We start from the raw sequence: 17822 nt of genomic DNA, 5'->3' as shown, positions 1-17822 counted from the left end.
CGGAACAGCGCGCGAGTGGAGCTTGCGTACTCTGCCAGCTGGCGGCTGCGTGGGGAGAGGGGCGTGGGGGCGCGCTGCAGGCAGAGCCTGGTGTCGCGGTCGCGTTGCTCCGCTCTCCGCAGGAGTAGGAAACCTTTTCCCGCTACTGTGAAGCAGCCCTTCCTCTTGGCTGGGTCGGCCTTCCTAATCCTCCGTCTCCTATCGTGGCATCCACTCGGAAACACGGTGACCCACACTCCCACCTTAGGGCTGTCCCTTGAGTTTCCAGTAGGTCACGTGTCCATGAGTCTCCCAAACCCCTCAGCAATGCTTTAGGTTAGTTGTATCACTTTTCCTATTAGTTAAAATTGTTTAACTCTATGTCGGCCTAGGGAGAAAGTCCTCGGCCTGGCAAAATGTTCCTTAAATTAAGTCATATAGGGCTCAATAGCCCAAAGCTTCCCCTTAGCACTTCCGTTTTCATCAAGCAGCCGGGCTTGCGGCGTGTTCATACCTCCCCGACTCCCTATGTAGAAAGAGAGAGCCAAAGACCCCACAGTCTGTGCACAAAAATGATACATTTATTGAAAGAGTATTTTCTTAATACAAAAGAAAGCTCTGTACATAGGACTGTGACCATGTCCACTATTCCTGGGTCAGCATCCCAGGGGAAGTAGAAACCACTGACATACACACACCACATTCACACACACACACACATTCACTCAGGCACAGGCACACACACCCACACACCCACACCCCACAGCCACCGAGGAAGGGAAACACCAAGGGTCGCTGAACATATAAATGTCACCTCATCCCTGACACAGGCATGTTCTCCCAATGCCACGCTCACACAACACACATTATAAGTACTTTGCCTGATTCACTCACTGGGTCTGTCTTTGTGGGAAGGAGAGGAGGAATTCATCAAGTCTCCTCCCGTGGGTAGGGGAGTGGGGAGTGAGTGGTGGTGGAGTGAAACAAGAGCAGAGCAAAGGGTCTGGGCAGTTACAGACCTGAGTCCCAAGCTCCCCCACTCTCTGGCCCCTGACTTGCCATGCCCCAGTCTTGAAAGCCACCCATCAGCCCCAGCTATTTCCGGGAGAAAGCCCAGAAAGGTGACTTCCATCTTGGCACCCCAAACTGGGGCAAGACAGCAATGAGGGTTAGAGGTTAGGGAGTTCTCAAAACATATCGGCAAATCATCCCCTCGATGACTAGGCTGTGCGTAAAATCTTCCCCTACCCCTTCACCTAATCACAGAAGCAGGCTTGTTCCTACTGAAGGCAGTTGTAGGGGTTAATAAAACTCCACCCCAACTGCTGCCCCATTTCTGAAAAAGCTCCCACTCTGGATATAGGTGGTGAAGGTAGGCTCTGACACAGGGTAAAAGACCCTCCCCCCATGCTGGCCCACCCTCAAGGTCTAACCCAAAGGTGGGAAAGGGGGTGGGGCATGGCCCCTGTACAAATTACATAAATACTGAGGTTACACTTAGAAAAATAAAGTCATTTTCTTCAAGGCTTTTTGTCTTAATTTAAAAAAGTTACAGTAGCTGCTCACTCCCTGGGAGAGCTGCCCATTTCTGGCTCCCCTATCACTGCACTCAGCCCAAGAGCTGCTCCCACTTCTTCTGACCCCCATTCCTGCCTCTCACCCCCTCCCAGACCCCACCCTGCTCACTGCAACTTGGGCCCCAGGCAGGTGCAGGCCTGAGGGAACACAAGGCTGCAATGCCCATGTGTGTGGCACAAATGAAGTCACTTGCCTCTACCTGATACCCTCCCACCCCCAACCCCCACATTTGGTTTCCCTCTTCCCTCTCCCTAACGACAGCCCTAAAGGGCAAAAAGAGGCCCAGAGCTGTGGGTCACCCTCCCCACCCCGTTGGGGCATGGCCTGAGGGCCCCTCCCCCGGCTTGCTCCTGGAAACAAACCAGGACCGGGCAACCCCAGAATCTCCCCCCCACACTGGCAGACCCCGAGCTCATGGGGTGGCTCTGTCCCCAGGGGCCCAGCCAGTTCTGGGGAGCCCAAGGGCTCCCCAGGGAAGGGGAGTTTGGGCAGAGAGGGGGACGAGAAAAACGCCATAAAAAAAAGTTAAATATTTTAAAAATATATATTTATAGATTTGTTTTCACTTCGTCTCCTCAAATAAAAAGTTCAAAATCAACTTTAAGTAAAGCAGCTGGGAGAAGAGGGGGGAAGACAACAGGGAGAAGGGAACGCTGGTGGTTCCCTCCAACCCAGGAGCCCCTGGAGGTCCAAGGGGAGCGGCAAGGCAGGGCAGGTGGTCCCAGGAACCTGCCCAGTGCACAGGCCCAGCTACTCAGGAGCTGAAGGGGCAGAGGGCAGCGGCGTGAGGAAAGAAGCCCCCATCTCCCAGCTGGCTCCCTGAGGGGCAGGGGCAGGGCTCTTTTGACCCAGCCTGTGGCAGACACAGGACTGACCTGGGGTCAGCGACGAGGCTGGAGAGAGGGCCCCAACCGCTTCCTCAGGGGAGGACACGGTGCCCAGCCCCACAGAAGGCCTGTGTGTGGGAAGGTGGGGCACGGTCCCATTAGGTAAGCTAATACTTATGGCAAACATCGAGCCAAGCTGGCAATGGGAGTCTGAGGAGGGAGGACAGCCCCACCATCAACTGAAATGGGAGGTGGAGCTGGAAGGAGGGGAGGGTGAGGGAGGACGGGTGGAGGGCAGGCAGGCCCATTTCTTTGGCTGGAGTGAGAGGGCTAAGTCCAGTGGCTGCCCGCTCCTCCTCCCCGCCTCCCTCCTGCGGCCCCATCAACGTGTGTGTAAAGAAAACGTGAAAAGGCAACAATAAATAAGTGGTGCCGTCCCTTGGGCCATCTGTCCAGGGCGGCGGGCGGATCATTCACTCTTGGTGCTGTGGGCGGCATCCAGGTTGACCACCTGTAGCTCAGTGAGGTTGCTGCTGCTCCCGGCCTGCTGCCCTATCACAGCCATCTGGAGGGAAGTGGGTGTGTGAGGAGGGAGGAGAGGACTTACCAGCCAGCTCAGGCTGACCCCCCCACCCCCACCCCAGAAAAACAGATGGGCTTCTGGGCCAGGGCTGCTGGTAAGGAGCTCCCCGAAGGTCAAGATAAGGAAGTAGCTATCTGGGATGGGGTGAGTGAGAGGTGCCCCCACTCCTACCTGGTGAAGCTGAACTGCAGAAACAGGGATCTGCACTGTCCCAGATGGCGCTGTCAGGAACACCTGGGGGACGCCACCTGCATTGGAAAACCATAAGAGATACTCAAATCTCTCGCTCAAGAGAAACTTCCAGATATTGGAGGAGTGGTTATAAATGCACAAGTGACTGGGTGAGCCTCTCAGACATTAAGTGCCCAAGGGTGAGTGTCCAAATGTGTCTGAAGGTACATGTGGAGTATAAGTGTTCGAGTGTACACGTGTGTCCAAGTGGACAAACATGGGTGTCCAAGTGTGTGTGTGAGCATCCAGGTCTGTGCGTATTTGGGCAGGAATATGTGTGGGCATCTGAGTGCATATGGTGTGCAAGGAAGAAAATGGTCCCCCTTTCCTCAGCCCTGTCCCTTTACTCACCTTGTTCTTGGACCTGGCTGTGGGACACCTGCATGGTGGATGGCGCCTGGGAGAAGGCATTCAGCACGGTGAGGCTGCCATCAGCCAGGCCTGAGGTGGGGGCATACATCACCGCATGAGGGCTAGGGTACATCATGTGGCCGCCCACAGTCGTGGGCACGGATGATGTCATGATGGTGGCGGGCAGCGTCACTGGCAAACACAGACACATGTCAGCTTGGCACTGGTCCCTATGATACCCCCGATCCACCCCAAGGAATTCCAGGCCTTCACGGTCCTTTTGCCATTTCCCAGGTCAAAAGCTAGACAAGACTGTTCCTTTGCTACCTGTCATAAATTAAGAAAAGCCTAAGTTTTTCTTGAACACAGCAGCACCAACCGTTCATTGTATCCTATCACATCATACTATTTGACTGTCTATCTGCTGAATTCTCTGTCCCAAGACCCTAACCTTGGGAAAAACAAAGATAACAATGACTGACCCACTCTCAGGAAACTCAGATATTCCCCTTTTAGGGAGATCTATCATCCAATTTTTTATTTGTTCTCATTCCTCCTCCCCCTTCCTAAATGCACAGCTAACAAATCCACCTTTTAAACAAACATTTCTCAAATGTTAATGAACATACAGTCACCTAAGACTCTTGCTAAAATGCAGATTCTGAGTCAGTAGGTGTGGGGTAAGGCTTCAGATTCTGCATTTCCAACAAGCTCCTGGGTAAGGCTGGTACTCCTAGTCCATACACCACATTTTGAGCAACAAGGTTGTAAATAACAAGAACTTAAAAGTAACTTTGTTTTGAGAGTTTCTCATCATTTCTGAAACTACTAGAGATACCTCAGGGGAACTATGGCCACCTAAAATCTACAACATTTCCCACAAGGAGACAGCTGCTCTATAAGTCCTTCCTAGTAATTAAACAAAGGTGGTTTCTTTGGGCAAGTAACTTTTCTCCTTCCTAGGCCTTAGGCTTTTCATCTGAATGAGAAGTTGGCTACAATGGTCCCTAATTTGTTCCTGGAATCCATAGCCCCACTACAGGGCAAGATTCAAAACCTAGCCATCCTCACCTGACTTTCCCATAGGATTAGGCCAACAGCCTCAGTTTCTACTTCAAGAAATTCTCTGACCTTAGTTACAGGAGGGTTATTGTTGGGCACCTACTGCTAGGCCTCATGGGAGGAGACAGGCAGAGAGGGTGACAGGGCCATGAGCTATACCTGTCCCGCTGGAGGAGGTCTGCGTGAGGTCTGTGCTGCTGTCACGAGAAGGAGACGCTTGCTGTGGGGCCTGGTGCACCTGAATGGCCTGCACTGGGACCTGCTGGGCCACTGCCCCACCTATGAGACACAGAATCTTACTTGTGCTCTGTCCCGCCCAATTGCCACCTCCACCAAGCACCCACAAACACCCCAGTCCCAGGGTTTGGCACACTGGTCCCCGACTCCCATTGCCATCTTTCCTGGGAGCCAAAGAGGCCCTTTATGCCCTGAATCTCCTCTCCAGGGGCTTCCATGCTCCACTCTTGCCCTTCCCTCTTCCTCTCATCCTAGATCTTGCCTCTACTTTCTTTAATTGACCCAGGAGCTGGCAATGACCCATCAAGGACATGATCTGCCCTCCAGTCAAGATAGGGAAGTGATGGAATGTTTGCTGCCTCTGCGGCAATGGGGGCACAGGGCTAGGCTAGCAAGATAAGGCCAGAACATATGGTTGAAACTTACAAGGACAGTAGGAGTCTCAGTGGGTACGGGCATGCCTGCCAATGGGACATGAGAGTTTTCTTTCAGGCTCTGGCCCCTATTCACCCTCCTTCTGAGCAGGGAAAGAGGGTCTCCTGGTGCCAGCCTTAAACCCACTCTTAGTATGCTGGATTTGCCCCGGGGAAGACAAATCTCTCCCTGCCCCTTGTAACTCACCGGGCATGAGGGTGAAGCTGGTAGGCAGCTGCATAAGGCCCCCAGAGGAGACAGGGCCACTGCCTGTACTCTTCAGCACAGTCCCGTTGGCACTGCTGACAGCGCTGGGGCTGACACTAGCAGACACTGGTGCCAGGTAGTTGGTGATGGGGAAAGAGGGGCCGCTGCTGACTTGCATGGTGGTAGAGGTGCTGGGTGCTGTTTGGATGGTGGAGGTGGTACCCGGCAGGTTGGTGACTGTGAACGCCGGCTTCAGTGTGTCCTACACCCAGAGTAAAGATGAAGCAGTGAGCCTCTACCAGACCCTGCTCCTGCAGAAGCTTTATATGGATTGAGAGCCCAGAATGAAACCAGTGAGCTTCGATTCAAATCCCAGTTCCACCATTTACCTGCTGCCTGACCCTTGGGCAAGTTATTGAGCATCTGAGTTACAGTTTCCTATTTGTAAAAGGGGGATAATACCTACCCCATAGGTTGTTGTAAAGATGAAATAGGTTAACACACATAAAGCACTTAGAAAACAGTACCTGATACATGAAAAGACCAAAATAAATATTTGCTACTCTTATGATAGTTATCATCATCATCATTATAATTCCATGAGTTCTCTGGAACTGAGTTCTACTCCAATAGACTGTGGTAATCACATTGGCTGGGTCTGTTCCCAGCTCTGGCAATGACAATCCATATAACCCTGAGATAATTACTTTCTTTTTCTTAGCCTCAGTTTTCCTCTTCTAGAAACAGGAGGGGACTGGACTGCTGCATTTTCTTTGAAAGAGTTCTTCCAGCTCTGATTTGTCAGGTTTCTGATATAGGGACTGAGAGTTTTTCAAAGAACTTAGGGTTTGAGAGAGATCTTGGGGGTTTGGCAATGAAGCACTTTATGCCAAATACTCAAGATTTAAATTACCAAAGGAACTTATCCAGCAAAATGTCCTGAGAATAAGCGCTACCATTACATGGATTTGAAAATGATTACAGGCGTTATGTCACTAAGAGAGAGAGGAGCCTAACAGCACTAACTCTTCCCACAGGAAGTCTTGTTCTTAGAAGGGGAAGGAGGAAGCTGAGAACCAAGCCGCCAAGGCAAGATGCGAATTGAGTCAACCAGGGGGCTCAAAAGCTGGGGGTGGGTCAGCGCAGGACGTTTGCTAAGCAGCTGGGTTCAAGACCCCTGATTGGCGAAGGCGTTGCTAAGGCAAACAGTGCCGCTTCCTCCCATTGGCCAGTTAGTTAAGAGCCACCCGGAAGGTGGAGCTCCCCAGACAGCAAGGAAGCCCCGCCCCCTCTCCTTACCGGGAAAAGGAAGGGGGAGGCGTAACTAGGGCCGGCATCCCTAGGCAGGCGAATGCACTCCCTAACTGCCCAGGCCCCCAACATCCTGAAGGGGTGGGCGTCTGGCTAGTAAGGTAGTTCCCAGGCCAGTCAACCAGCCCGCTTGCCAATAGTGCTGAGTTCCCAGGACCCTGGATCCCAGAGTGCTCCCTTCCTACTCCCTGGCGACCGAGCAGGCCGGCAGGGAGGGCAGGGCTAAGCTACACCCCCGCCCCCAGCGGGGAGACAGCTGGCGGGAGGAATGCAAAGGCCCTGCCAGGCAGGCGGGCTGCGGGCGGGAGGCCGGTGTGGAGCCCGAGCCGGCCTTATATGGGCACCGAGGCGGCCCGCTTATCTAGGGGGCCGGGCTCCTGTCAGGAAAGCGAGGATGGACACCTGTCTCCTAGGATGAGGGGCACTAACCCGGCTCCACTCCACATCAGTGGGCATCTATCCACCTGTCCTGGGCCAAAGAGGGAGTGGGACCCCCTTCCCTCCCCTTCTCTTACATAGGCAACCCAAACACACCTTGGTCTCCCCACTGCTGTCAGACTCCGACACCTGGTAGGTGAGATCTGTCTCTTCAAAGCCAGTGGCACTCATTCTCTGGTCTGTGGTGGGGTCTGAGCGGGGTGGAGAGTCTGGCGAGTTGAGGCAGGTCTGAATCAGTGCCTTGCCGGTCTCACTGGTGATCATGGGCTGCAGTTTGCGGGTGGCAAAGGTATACACATGGCCTGTTTCACTGGCCACCAGCAACAGCACCTGTGTCCCTGTCAGCGTGGACAGCTCATAAGCCTGGGGGGTGGGGAGGGAGACGGGCAGGTCAGCAAAACTTTTTATCTCTACCTTTCTTGGGAAGTATGAAAGAGAAGAATTACATAGTGATCTTAAGCCCCCGTTACCATAATGACCTTCATTGCTAAGTGACTGGGGGGCGGGGGGGGGGGGAGGTCCTAGCAGGATATCTGGGAGCAGCAAAACTACCCATTCTCCCCCTTTGAGGAGCAGCCCCATTGACCTGCAGATATCCCAAGCAAACAGTCACAGCCCCCCAGTGATGGAACATATAACCTCAGGGGACATAGAGGGGCCCAATTAGCTGTTCCTCAACACAGCTTGGTATCTGGAGCCCCATGAAGCCTCACTCCCTCCTCACTGTCACAGGGACCAGGATGGATCCCTTCTACTCTGGAATTCATACAAGACATTAGTGATAAGGGACCACTTAAGCTCCAAACTGTCCCATGTTTCTTCCAAGAAACTCCACAGGTTCCAACTTGTTGCCAAAGCCTAACTTCGCCTTCCACCCTATAATACTGTACTACCCTTTTTTTCTTTATGTTGGGAAAGAGAAGGAAGGAAAGAAGAGAGTTTTCCTTCATAAACCAGCCCCACCCCAACTTTCTCCACTAATGATCAAGTGGCAAGGGGCACTGATACAACAGTGTCTGGAGTGATGGGAGATGGGAGCTAGATTAGTACCAAATACCCTGTCACAAACCCAGGAACCCGGGAAGGGGACCTTCAAGCATGGCCCCATAGATGCCATGCTCTACTCCCAACGAAGTTCCACAAACCACCTTGGAAGTGGCTCCAGTTTCTATATAGTACATATATAAACAGCAGTCCATGTTCCCCAGGTTCTAGCTTCCTGTTTCCCAAATCCTCTGCTACCACCCCTTCCCATATATTCTACACTCAAGATGACTCCTTTCTTCACCACTTTTCACTGCATAATTGGCTGACAGAGGAGGAATTTCTAGGTATTTCTGCAAAGATCCCTGACTTCCCCACAAACTCTATCCATGCACAGATTCTCCCTAGGGCTGAAAACACCACTTGTCCCAGAGGCAGGTTATTCTGCAGTCAGTCCTGCCGGGAGCATGCGGTTTCCAGTGGATGCAATGACACATGGCCAGCGTAGGACTAGGTCCCTGCTGCTCAGGGCAGCACCAGGGCCCCCGCCCTGCTCCCTTACCTGGTCCTTACCCCTGGCTGTCTTTCCAGCCAGCACTACTCTAGTGGTGCCCACCTTCCTCCCACACATCCTCGCTCATTGTTGGCATGCAGCTCCAGCCTCCTCACCTCCATCCATACCTTCTCTCCTGCTCCCTGCTTTTCCCGCACCCTCCACCGAACACCAGGACGCACCGGACCTACTGACCCCGGCGACTCATTATACACCTCCCCGTCTGCCTCGCAGACTCCCATTAGCGTTCCTCACCCCTTCACTCCGCAAGGGCCCTCTTCCTCTCTCGCGCCGGTCACTCCCACCTCGGCGCCTTTCCCCTCTATTCCGGACGTTCGCAGCATCTCCCCTCTCCCCACATTCCCCTGGCGGCCCCTCCCCTTTGGCCCTGCCGGGCTAACAGCCATCCCCTCCCACACACCTCCTGCAGACTCGCTGCCTCTCACCTCCGCCAGGGCTCTGCCTTCCTCCAGGGCTCCCCCTGCGCGTCCCCACCCCTCCCGGTCCCCAGCGGCCAGCAGCCTCCAGGCTCTGTACCTTCTTCATGATGCCCGTCTTCCTCTTGCTGAAGGTCGTGTAACGCCGCAGCTTGTTGTCGATGAACTCCATCTTGATCTTCACGCGGCCCCGGGTCTTCTTACCCGGCTTGGCCCCGCTCACTGCCCCGCTCACCGGCCCGTAGCCCCCGGTGGCGGCCGCCGACGCCTCGGGCCCACCGACCACCACGCCGAGCTCCATCTCGCTCAGGCTCCGCTTCAGGCCGCGCCGCTCCGCGCCCAGCTCCTCCTCCTCGCCCGACTCCGAGTCGCCCTCGCTGCCGCTGTAGAGGGCCCCCGTGGTGGGCGCTGGGGTGGTTGCTGCCGCTGCCGCAGCCTCCCGCTCGAGGCGGCCCGGCCCGAGTCCCGCGCCGTTCCCCGGGACCCGGCCCCCGTTAGTCCCGCGAGTCCCGCCGCCGCCGCCTGGCCGCCCCGTCGGGGTCCGGTTCAGGCTGCCCCCCAAGGCCGAGCCCCGGCCCAGGGCCGCCGCGGCCCCAGCTTGGCTCGGTAACATGGCGCTCAATGCAGGAGGACGGACAAGCAGTCAGCGAGGAATCGGAGCCGCCGCCGCCGCCATCGGCTTCCCGGCTCCACCTGGCACTCCTGCTGCTGCTAGTGCCGCTATCGCTGCCGCGGCGGCCGCTGCTAACCCGGGGCTCCTGCACGCCCGGGCCGACCTGGGCCCTCACTTTCCTGCCCCTGTGGCCCGGGTTGCCCCAGGCCGCGCGCAGCGCCCCCTGTCCGTATGCTAGGGTGGCGCGCCCGGCGGCCGTCACCGTCCCCCAGGGGGCAGGGGCTGCTGGCCGCGGCCGCGACGGCGGGTGGAGGGGGCCGGGACCACGCGCTGGCGGCGGAGGGATCCCCCGACCCTTCCCCCCATATAAAGAGATACAATGTTTCCTTTTATGGCGAGGCCGCTCCTTATATGGTGAGCCCCAGCGCCCCCGCCCCATTGGTCCGCGGTTCCGGCATCTCCGTTCCCCATTGGCCCACAGGGGGCGCTTATTTGCATAGACATACCGAACTCGCTGCTGTCATCCCGCGTCAGACCGCAACTCCGAAAGGGGAGGAGCCGACGCCCCTTAAAGGAACAGGAGAGGAGGCATGACTCCGCCCCCCTGACCAGAGAAAGGTAGAGAATTGGGAGGCACCAGCGGAGAGGAAGCCTGGGAGAGGACCGGAGCGCAGTCTTGGGGAGAAGATGCAGCACTGGGAAGTGGGAGCTCGGGAGCTGGAAGCAAACACTAAATGGATTGTGGGATTTGCAGTAAATGAGAAAATCCAGCCAAAATTCCAACGAAGGAGTGCACTGATGGATTGGAATATGGTTCAACCTGTAACACAAACTAAAGTTTTATGCATGCCTTTCTGAGGGAGGCAAAGTTATTGGCCGAGCGGAGGGGGTTGGGTCCTGGGTGTCCGGACTCGTTGTCTGGACCAGAGCCCCAGCCGCTCCGCCCTAACCCTTCCCCTCCCCCCGACTTCCCTTCCCTTTCCCTCCCTTTTTTAGGCGACGACACTTTCCCACTAGGCAGGCTCCCGGGTCCTCATCCATCATCCTCTACGCTGGGGGGCGGGGGGGTCTCTTGCGGACTTACATCTGGAAAAGTCCTGGGGGCTGAGAGACTGTCGGCCTCCCAGTCCCCATGGGGGCAGGGAGGAGAGATGGAGATCAGTGAGGACTTCCAGCTGCAGGCTGGGCTGGGGGAGGGAGTGGTTACGAGAATAAAGCTCACCCCACAGTCAGTGCAAAGGCCTGAGAGAAAAGTGCAGCCGGGCAGAAAGTTTAAGCAAGCAAGCAAGCAAGCACACACACACACACACACACACACGCACACACGCAGCGCGCGCACTCCTCTCTGAAAAGCCAAGGAAAACCCCATAGGAGAAAGAAGTTTTTTTTAAAGTTTAGAACTAGGGGGTGCTGCAAAACCAGGTTAGGGTTTGGGTCTGGGTCTTTGCTCCAAGGTGGTGAAAATAGCTTGGACTTTGCTGTTCCACAAATTATTCAAATCTGGAATCTACCTCTTGGTAGCCCTGTACCTGGAAACAAGTGATTTGATTTCTCCAAGCTCCATATTCCTCAATGTCGGTATCTATCCCAAGAGGTTCTTAGTGCAGATTTAATGAGATAAAGACTAAAGGGCTAAGTGGTCAGTGAATAGCCAATAGGAGCTAGCTGGGGTAAGTCACCTCATTCCAGGGATAAAACATCCTGGTGTGTTTAAGAGAATGGGAGAGGGTGATGATTCCTGCCTTAAAAGTTATTGTGGGCAAGGTGTGGTGACTCGTGCCTGTAATCCTATTACTTTGGGAGGCCAAGTTGGGAGGATCCCTTAAGGCCAGGAGTTTCAGGCCAGGCTGAGCAGCATAGGGAGACTCCATCTCTACAAAAAATTAAAAAATAAGCTGGGTCTGGTGGCACACATGTAGTCCCAGCTACTCGGGAGGCTGAGACAGGAGGATCTCTTGAGCCTGGGAGTTTGAGGCTGCAGTGAGTTATGATGACACCACCATACTCTAGCCTTGGCCACTAAGCAAGACTCTGTCTCAAAAAAAAAAAAAAAAGTTATTGTGACTATTAAGTAAAGCAGTTGGTTGTGACCCATTAGTGGTAGTGGTACTGATGTCAATTTAGAATACTGTAACCAGCATTTAAGAGAATTAATGAGTATCACAAAAAGCAAGGGTATTGTTGCATAAAACTTTTCTTTGTATTATATATAGGTTGAACCCTATATACTGCTATTTTATAGGTCAAGAGGGTGGGATGTTAACAATTTCATGTGGTTCAATTTATATGTGACTTTATACCCATCAACAGTTTTGGCCCCTGAACCTGCAGTAATCCAATAGCGTAGGTGTAAATTGACAATGTCAGCTGCATTTCTGTGAGTCACAATCCAAAAACTTTGAGAAATACTGAAATAAGTATGTTCAAGTGATTTATGAGATACAGTATGTATCCATATACATATACTATACACATATGTATATATAAACATGGAATTGGCCTAAATACAGGAATTAAGAACCCTCTTCTTTCCTACTTCCCAATAGCTTTTTTTTTTTCTTTTCCTAATTTACACTACACAACAGGTAGTTAAACATATGGAATGTGTTAGCTAAAGAGGAAGAACAGGTCAAATAGATAAATAGGTTCCAGAAGGGTTTCAGGGGCCACAAATTGTGCTTTGGGATGTGTTTTGTCTGTGCAGCACAATGTTACAATCACAACCCTGGGGTTTCATTCCCACCTGGCCTCTAAAGACTTTTTTGTTTGAGACCTCTAGTTTAAACATAAGCCGGGTTGACAGCCTGCAGCAGGGGCACCCCAGAGGACAACTGCTGTCTGCCACATCCACAGGGGTGTCTGGGAAGAGCAATCTTCAGCTTTGTTCAAATAGGCTGTCCTCTCTCCAACTTCACCCAACCAACTCCTGGGTCATTGCACACCAGTGTCAATGCCACAACTCCTTTGACTGCCTGGGATGGCTTCATATTCACAGCCCTTTGTCACCACAGGGAAGCAGAAGACTTATACCTACACTATCGGATTACTGCAGGTTTGGAGGCCAAAACTGTTGATGGAGATAAAGTTAAAATAAAAAAAAATGGCTCAAATTGTGTTTTGTTTGGACCTTATAACATTTAAAAATCTAGAGATTTTACATAAACATCAGAATATCTGACCTGTCTCAAGAAATTGGGATTGTTGGCAATGCCAGTCCTAAGTACCCACAGAACACTGTAACTTGGAACTGAGTGGTAGCCATAGAAGAGACATCTGCTCTCTGCTTCACGACAGACCCCATATAGCCCACTGAGTTCAGTTAAGCTCCCTGCCTGTCATTTCTGAAATGTGAGTTTGATGCTCCTCCAATAAGTAGCTCCCTGCAATAGGTGGGAGCTCATGTCCACTCCAGACCATGAAGGGCCTCCAGAAGTGCACTGGAATTCCAGCCATCTCTCACACCAGACAGTTTCCAGCCCATTCTGCCTTTCTTTCTTCTGATTTTTATCACCCAAATAATATCAAAAGGATTGCTTTTAAAAAATTACTGTCACAGCACCCTAAAACTGTTTTCACTTGGAATCAGCCTTTACCCAGGGTTCATAACTTTGCATAGGGGCAGAGAGGGTCTCGATTGTGAAGGCAGCTTTAGAGCAAATAGAAAGGAAAAGAAATTATGAGTGTTTCCAGGAAAAGTCTGGAAAGCCACACTCCAAATGCTAATAGTGCTTACCTCTGGAGAGTGAGGTTTGAGATGAGAAGCGTGTGTTTTTTGCTTTGTAGAAGTCTGTGCCATTTGACTTCATCCTAATCAGTACTACTTTGATATAATTTTTTTCTCTTAAAATTAAGCAAAATTTGAAACAGGGCAGAGGTAGAATAAATGGATTTTGATGGGCTGCACAGAGAGGGAAGGTGCACAGAAAATTAGCATTGTGAGTAAGGGTGACTATTCTCCAAAGAGTAGTAGTACCATTAATGGAAACAAGGAAATTGGGTGGAGGAAGAGGTTTGAGAGAAAGATGAGTTCAGTTTGGGCCCAGAGAATCTGGCGGAGCAAAATGTCTAGTAGGAAATGGGGCAGAGGCATAGGCTAGGATCAGAGCTAAAACTCTGGGGACTGTCCACACTGAAGGGCCAGGTAGAGCCACATGAGATCAGAGTCCCGAGGGTGGGAAAGTAGGAAAAGGAAGGCCAAGGACAGAGTCTCAGGAGAAAGACTGGTCAGAGGAGCTGGAGAGAGCACACCATCACAAAAGTTGAGAGAGTGTGAGGCAGAAGATGTGGCCAACAATGTTAGCCACTGCAGAGTGGCCGAGGAAGAACAGGACCTCCTTCTAGAGTAGTGCCTTTCAAGCATTTCTGAGTGCAGCCCACAGTAAGAAATCATTTTTGTGCTGCAATCTGTGGTAAATTAAATGATTGCTCCCAACTCTTTGTTGGAATTACACATCCACATCCTTTGCCACATGACTCTGCAGTATCTCCTCCTGGTGTTGATGTTGGGTTTCACCATGTGACTTGCTTTGGCCAATAAAATGTCAACAGGCTTGTGGGCTTTCTTGGTTTTGTTTCATTTAGAGATGGGGGTCTCACTACGTGGCCCAGGCTGGAATGCAGTGACTAATCACAGGTGCGATTATAGCACACGACAGCCTCAAACTCCTGGGCTCAAGCAATCCTCCCACCTCAGCCTCCTGAGTAGCTAGGACTACAGGTGTGCACCACCACCACACCTGGCTCAGACTTGTGGTTTTAAATGTGCTTGCATGATTTGGCCTGACCTCTCGTGCTTCTGCCACTGCATAAGATCATGCTCCAGGTGCCAGCAGGCTAGACCTAAACCAGACTTACAGCCTAGCGCCAAGCCCCACTGAATTTAGCTAAGTCTAGTCAAGATCAGCCAAACCTCACTAACCTACAGATCCACGAGTTAGAAAAATGTCTGTAGTTTTAAGTGACTGAGATTTGGGGATTATTATGTAGCATCACCACCCCAATAGCCGACTAATATATAATCCAACATATATTAATACATACATCTATCAAATATAAGTTTTGTGAAACTATGCTTACCATTACAGTATACAATGTACTCTGATAGTTTCTATTACAGTTCACTTTTTTAAAATGCTGGTTGCCACCCAGAGTTTGAAAAACACTGCTCTAGAGAACTTAATTTTTTTTCCCACTGTCACACCTGAAGAATGTAATGCACAGTGTATATGAGCAACAGTGGTTCACTTACTAGCTGTGTAAACTTGGGCAAACTACCTGACTGCCCTGAGCCTCAGTTTCCTAATCTGTGAAATGGGAGTGATCTCATGTGGTTAAGAGTGGTTGCAGAGATTAAATGAGATAATGCCTATTAAGTGACTACTACAGAGCACGTATTTACATTTTCATTACTGAGAAGTTTGGTGAGGAACAGAAGGAACTACAGCAATTTCAGAGCTAAGGACTCATTTCTTTAGTATAGGGACCCAGGCTGAAGTTATTGGAATGAGGTAGGGGATTAACTGATGACACAAGGTCTAGGCATTAAGCACCACCTCTCTACCTATTTCGTCTCCCTTCTAAAGTCAGAGTCCTGAGACGGTCATTAACTCTACCTTGTTTCCCCTCGCACTTCTACCCGCCCTATCTGAGCATGAGGACTAGGCCAGCCCGCAGCTGACGGACAGTAACACAGGGTCGTACAACAGCAGGTGATCTCGCCCACTCCACGTCCGTGTTCTCAGCTGCCCTGAGTACTGGAGAGAAGAGCCAGTATCTGCCGGTTAGTCCTGTCCAAGCCCACCAGACTTCATGAAGGCACATGGTGCCTGCTCATCAGCAAGGGAAGAAGGAACATCATTTGTAAGCAAGAGCAGAGACTGAGCCTCAGAAACAAGTTGTAAAAAAGGCTTCTTTATTGAGAGCAGCGAGTGTAAAAAAACAAAAACAAAAACAAAACAAACAAAAAACAACAATAAAAGTGTGAGGCAGGGGTGACACACCCTCCCCATCTCCTCCAGGGCCCACCCCTTCCTCCCATACCCACCCACCCCACGCTGCAGTTACATACAAAAGCCGCCCATGGTGCATACAAAAAGGGCGGGTTATATAGTGTTAAAAGCTCCTGAAAACTCCTTCATCTGCCAGGCACTTAGGATGAGGAAAGGAGAGAAGGGTGAGGGGAAGGATGGGTCTGGGTCAACGTGCACAAACCCCCATGGGGAGGACTCATTTGCTGTGCCCTCCATAATCCTGGTCTAGACCCCCAGTTGGGACCCGTGGGCCAAGAGACTCCTTGGCTCTGTGGGCCCAGAACTTGAGTATATTAAAGAATTTCCCCCAAACCCAGGCCATCCCCAACCTAGCCCTCCCCAGGCAGAGTTGGCAGGTGAGTGGCACAGCTGAACCTGGTCAAGGAGAGAAGTTGCAGGCCAGAAATTGGGGTTACCTGAGGCACCCACGTGTCCCTGATAGGGAAAGGGGTGGCAGAGAAAGCTGCCCAGCCCAAGGCCCTAGTCACCCAGTCTGGGTCCAAATCAGCCTCCTCAAGAGCTGAGGGTGAGGAAGAGGAGGAAAGCCCAGGCCCTGCGTAGACCTCAGCAATGCCTGTGGTGCTATGGCGTGGGCCCCAGGGCTCAGGAGGACAGGGATCTTGCCCATCATGCTGCAGGCTCCCCTCAAGAGGTGTCCTCCTCTGCCCACGCCATCCTGAGGCACAGCCTGCTGGGCTCCGTCCTCACGGCTTGCTGTCCACGGGGCTGTCTCCCAGGGTGTTGGCGATCTCACTGAAGGAGGGCCGGTCCTTGGGGCTGAGAGCCCAGCAGCGCTGCATCAGCCGGTAGAGTTTGGAAGGGCAGCCCTCAGGCTGTGGAAGTCTAGCCTTCCCAGCCTGCAAATCTGTAGGGAAGATAGTGGATGAAGTGCTGGTCAAAACATTTAACAGACTGTCCAATACTTTGTGGAGCCCGCAGTTGCCACAAATAGCCACATAAGGATGACTCTGGGGGAGTGCTGGCCAGTGGTAGGTGGGCACTTGCAGCCGACAGATGACCCCCTCCCCCCAGCTCACTCTGGCTGCTAGAGCAGGGTCCGTGCAGCACAGGACCATGTATGGAGCTGAAGTGGGTCACTGGACAGGTGTCAGAGTGGCTGGAGTGGGCACTGCGGTGAGGGCTATTTACCAACCAGTGTGAAAGTATTTCAGTATTTTAACAATTTGAGTGGTTGTATCTGTGTACCTGTTAACTACCAGCCCTGAGAGGGGAGGCAGGCTAACTGGGCCAGGGGACCATCTGAAATCATCCCCTGGGAACACGGCTGCCTACCTGCCAGGACTTCGTCATCTGCCTGCCCGTCATGGGGCATCTCTCCGTGGGTGAACACTTCCCACATCAGCACTCCAAAGGCCCAAACGTCGGACTTGGTGGAGAAGTCACCCTCCAAGATGGCCTCGGGGGACATCCAGCGCAGTGGCACCCAGGCCTGGCGGAAGTGGTAATACTCACTGCAGGAGAGAAGCAACATAGGGATGGGGGTGGGGCAGGGGACACAGCTTGGTGGCCCAGCCTCATCCCATGTCTGGGACTCATCCCCAGGCTACATCGAGGCACCCAGAGAAATTGGTGATATGAATTCTGAGCATGGGAGTACACTGGATGAAATCTAGAGGCACCCACGTGGGGTTTGATGGTTTAAAAATTCCATTAAGGATCAAACTGCCTAAATGTTAACAGAAAAAAGCTAATAATCATGCATACATTCTATATTCGTTTAAAAATGTGAAAAACAAGAACTCATTAAATGGAAGGAGCTTTATTAGTGATAAACCATTCATGACTAAAGCAATAGTCAGACAAACAAGGGTGACTTGGGACCAGGGTGACTCAAAAGGAAGTTCCCAGGAGGCACTATGTAGCAAGTGTAGGCACTGCAGAGCTATCTTTGGCCATAAGTGCTGAGCTTTAAGTCTTGGGCTTCCAAATAATAATTACTGAATTCAGGAAGTTACAGAAGGATCCAT

The 17822-nt window shown here is 52.1% G+C and overlaps 2 protein-coding genes across 6 annotated transcripts in view; both read right to left on the bottom strand.

Moving 5' to 3' along the window:
- Positions 1-538: 538 nt before the first annotated feature.
- Positions 539-10190, bottom strand: SRF (serum response factor). Of its 2 annotated transcripts, none has more exons than XM_069489221.1 (7): positions 9293-10190; positions 7315-7581; positions 5470-5731; positions 4771-4890; positions 3550-3741; positions 3139-3215; positions 539-2949 (listed from the first exon to the last, which is right to left on the bottom strand). In XM_069489221.1, the coding sequence occupies exons 1-7, from the start codon at positions 9803-9805 to the stop codon at positions 2854-2856; spliced, it is 1527 nt and encodes a 508-aa protein (XP_069345322.1). In that variant the 5' UTR covers positions 9806-10190; the 3' UTR covers positions 539-2853. The 2 variants fall into 2 exon arrangements, with proteins under 2 accessions (XP_069345322.1, XP_069345323.1); XM_069489222.1 differs by lacking the exon at positions 9293-10190 and adding an exon at positions 9011-9066.
- Positions 10191-15699: 5509 nt separating this feature from the next.
- Positions 15700-17822, bottom strand: part of PTK7 (protein tyrosine kinase 7 (inactive)) — a 59258-nt gene continuing 57135 nt past the window's right edge. For 3 of the 4 annotated variants that reach the window (XM_069489044.1, XM_069489043.1, XM_069489045.1), the window contains 2 exons: positions 17128-17306; positions 15700-16699 (listed from right to left, as the gene is read on the bottom strand). In XM_069489044.1, coding sequence (XP_069345145.1) covers positions 16539-16699; positions 17128-17306 — 340 coding nt within the window. In that variant the 3' untranslated portion in view covers positions 15700-16538. The remainder of the gene's footprint in view (positions 16700-17127; positions 17307-17822) is intronic. The other variant, XM_069489046.1, reaches the window with a different exon arrangement.

This window comes from Eulemur rufifrons, chromosome 15 (genome assembly GCF_041146395.1).
Source record: "Eulemur rufifrons isolate Redbay chromosome 15, OSU_ERuf_1, whole genome shotgun sequence".
Taxonomy (NCBI): Eukaryota; Metazoa; Chordata; class Mammalia; order Primates; family Lemuridae; genus Eulemur; species Eulemur rufifrons.
The sequence above is the reverse complement of the archived record's forward strand: the minus strand, read 5'-3'. Positions and strand labels throughout refer to the sequence as shown.

Coding starts and splice junctions, on each gene's coding strand:
- SRF (XM_069489221.1), bottom strand. CDS start 9,805: ATGTTACCGAGCCAAGCTGGGGCCGCGGCGGCCCTGGGCCGGGGCTCG. Junction 5,732..7,314: donor ACAGCAGTGGGGAGACCAAG/GTGTGTTTGGGT, acceptor CTCTGGGTGTAG/GACACACTGAAGCCGGCGTT. Junction 3,216..3,549: donor CAGCCAGGTCCAAGAACAAG/GTGAGTAAAGGG, acceptor TTTCCAATGCAG/GTGGCGTCCCCCAGGTGTTC.